Here is a 3,197-nt window from a genome sequence, read left to right as displayed (position 1 = left end):
GAGAAGCAATGCGCCTTGTTTCTGCTGCTAGGGACACAGAGAGCTTGACCTGGATAAATAAGCTGAGGCAGAGGCCAGTACAACACTTATGAGCCTCCTGCTCTTTTTTTTTGGCTCATTCGCAAAATAAAAATAAAAAAATCCCTGCCCCACAATAACAAACCTTTGCACATGCCAGATGATGAAAGTTTAATCCTAAGTCATTTATAACTAAATCCCAAAATTAAAGAAATTCGGCTTGCACCAAGAAAATAAATCCATTAATAACTAAGATCAGCAGACTCAGGTCCTACTATTAGAGATCACCGCGGGAAAATAAAAAGGGAAATTAAAAGAGATTGTTTGGCATTGCTGTCAAATCTGCAGGCAACGCTGGCCAGTGGCTACGTTTAATTTGTACACCGGCTACTCTCTTCACTGTAAACACTCTCGGCTCTTCAAGCCCTCAATCCAAAGAGGGGGGAAAGAAGCTAAGATGTAAGGAGATCGCAGCTTGTCATTGCTTGGAATCCCCCAAAAAAGTTGAGTAAATTACAAAACTAGAGAAAAAAATTCCTATAGCTAAAAGAATCAATCGAGGATTCAAATGATCCAAGAATCGATGCCCGTCGTCCGCTACACACAGTCGGCCAGCACGAGCGATGAGTTGTCGGCATCTGCTTTGGCCGCTTCTGCATGCTTTCTCTTGCCGCCGTCCACAACATCGCCGGCATTGCCGCCGGTGAGCTCGCGCGCGCGCTCCGTCTGCTCCTCCCAGTCCGTCGCCACCACGGCGCGCAGCATCAGCGCGGCGCACACCAGCTGCGCGGCCAGCATGCCGCCCCACATCCCGCGGAAGTCGAGCCGCCCTGGCCGGAATGCCAGCAGCAGCGCCACGGGCATGCCCACGCCGTAGAACGCCGAGACGTTGATCCTCGCCGCCTTCTCGGGGCGCGCGCTGCCGCGCAGCACGCCGCACCCTGTCGTCTGCGGGCAATTGCCCAGCTCGGCCAACCCCAGCAGCGGCAGCGCCGCGGCCGTGAGCCGCAGGATGGCATCGTCCGCGGTGAACATCCGCGCCCACACGCCCCGCACGGACACCGCGAATGCGCATGCCACGAGGCCTAGCACCGCGCCGAGACCGAGCCCGACGCGCGCCACGAGGCGCGCACGTTCTGGCCGGCGGGCGCCGAGCTCGTGGCCGACGCGCGTGGACACCGCGCAGCCGAGGGAGTGCGGGAAGATGTATATGAGCGATGTGGTCTGGATCAGCACCCCCATGGCCGCCACCGCCGCCTTTGGGTCGGCGAGCACGCCGCAGAGGAGCACCATGATCTCGTACCACCACCACTCCAAGCAGACCGACATGCAGCTGTGCACGGACAACCTCACCAAGGTCCACCACTCCTTGGCGCCCTCCTCCTCGGCCGCCGCCACGGACGCTTTCGTCTCGCCCTCGTCGTGGCCGTACATTCCGAAGAAGCACACGTACGCCACGATGAACAGCAGGAAATTCAGGTTGGTGCAGACGGCGCCGAGGGCGACGCCGCGGATGCCGAGACCGAGCACGTCCACGAGGACGAAGTTGATGGGCACGTGGAGGAGCACGGCGGCCGCCGCCGCGTAGGTGAGCGGGAGCGTGACGGACTGCGCGCGGAGGTAAATGCGGAGCGGGTGGAGAAATGACTGCACGGCGAGGTCGGGGAGGGAGCAGAGGATGTAGGCGTACGCCGTGGAGGCGATGTCCGGGTCCTGGCCAGTGGCGACGAGGACGCGGTGCATGGCGACCCAGAGCACGCTGATGGGGACGGACGCGAGGAGGAGCAGCACGACGGTGCGGCGGAGCGCCGCGCGGAGGAGGTCCGTCCGGCCGGCGCCGAAGGCCTGGCCGCAGACGGGGTCCATGCCGCCGGCGAGGCCGGAGAGCACGGAGTAGCCGGTGATGTTGGCGAAGCCGAGCGCGAGGGAGCCGCCGGCGAGCGGGAGCTGGCCGAGGCGGCCAAGAAACACCATCGACACGAGGGAGCGCAGGTAGAGGAGGATCCCCGCGCCGACGATCGGCGCCGTGAGGCAGAGGATGGAGGCCACCTCGGCCAGAACGCCATCGCCGGCGGGCACCTTGGTCCTCTTGCGGTCCTGCAGCCTGGGGTACGGCGCGAGCAGGGCCCGGTGGAGGCATTGCGCCGGCTCCGAGCAGTGGCAGGTGGCCATGGCTGCCCGGGCTGGTCTGCTGCGCCAAGTGTTTGTGCCGGGCCTCTGGCTGGTTAATCCGCCTGTTCGCAGCAGAGAGGCAGCCGGCTTGGTGGGGGTGTGATGTGGGCTGCGGGGAGTTGACGCTATATATAACGGCTGGCCACCGAATTTCCTGTGGGCCACGGAGGGAAATTGGCAAATTCGAAGGGGAAAAGATCCAGCTAGGAAAAGGGAGCCGTTCACGATGAAAACCCGGACGCACAACGAGGGACTGAGCGGCACTTGTCCTCGTATGACCTGAAACGTATGGTGCTCAGTGAAAGGCTCTTAGAATGTCGCCGCACAAAAAGCGTGGAAAATCAATGCGTTCAAAGCTAATTTGGATCCTAGTATCACACAAACTCTCTATCTTGTATTTGGTCCACGTGACAAGATCGTCTCTTGCGGGAGAGATCACTGGTTTTACTTTGGGAATGATCTGTACTTTTATTACTCCTAGTAAATTGATATGTGTATGAAGAGACGGGTTCTTGTCGGAGATGTCTTGTGTCAAGGTGTTCTTGTCGGGGGTCTCTTGGCGTAGTAGCAATGTCAGGGTTTGTGTATGTTGTGGATTCGGAGAGTGGCGGGGGCTGCCTGTGCTACTATGTGGTTTCTTGCCATGTGAGTAGTTAGTTCGTGCTTTGTTTGTATTGGTTTTCGTCTGATTTTCCGTAAATTAACTGGGCAATTCTCTTCTCCTTAATTAATCGATGAGGCAAAACTTTTGCCTCCATTTAAAAAAAAGTATGAAGAGATGGAGAACAAGTTCTTTGGTCTGAGGACAAGAAACCACGCAAGGATTCAAACACGAGATTCACCCAGTCCAACACATCAAGAGGTGTTCATTATTTTTTTTGCGAGAAGAGGTGTTCATTATGTGAGCTGTGAGGGCAAAAAATCAAACAGTGATACTAATGTGGGATCTCCCCTGTCCAAAACATTAGAACATGTGTCTGCTATATCCCTTATTAGGGCGAGAAATC

The 3,197-nt window shown here is 57.3% G+C and overlaps 1 protein-coding gene across 1 annotated transcript; it reads right to left on the bottom strand.

Moving 5' to 3' along the window:
- Window positions 1-238: 238 nt before the first annotated feature.
- Window positions 239-2,279, bottom strand: LOC109738931 (protein DETOXIFICATION 49-like). Its single transcript, XM_020298024.3, has one exon. It carries the CDS (start codon window positions 2,188-2,190, stop codon window positions 616-618), a length of 1,575 nt encoding a protein of 524 aa, XP_020153613.1. The 5' UTR covers window positions 2,191-2,279; the 3' UTR covers window positions 239-615.
- Between the last annotated feature and the right edge of the window lie 918 nt (window positions 2,280-3,197).

This window comes from Aegilops tauschii, chromosome 5, assembly GCF_002575655.3.
Source record: "Aegilops tauschii subsp. strangulata cultivar AL8/78 chromosome 5, Aet v6.0, whole genome shotgun sequence".
NCBI lineage: Eukaryota > Viridiplantae > Streptophyta > Magnoliopsida > Poales > Poaceae > Aegilops > Aegilops tauschii.
Note: the sequence above shows the minus strand (reverse complement) of the source record. Positions and strands in the feature narration are given on the sequence as shown.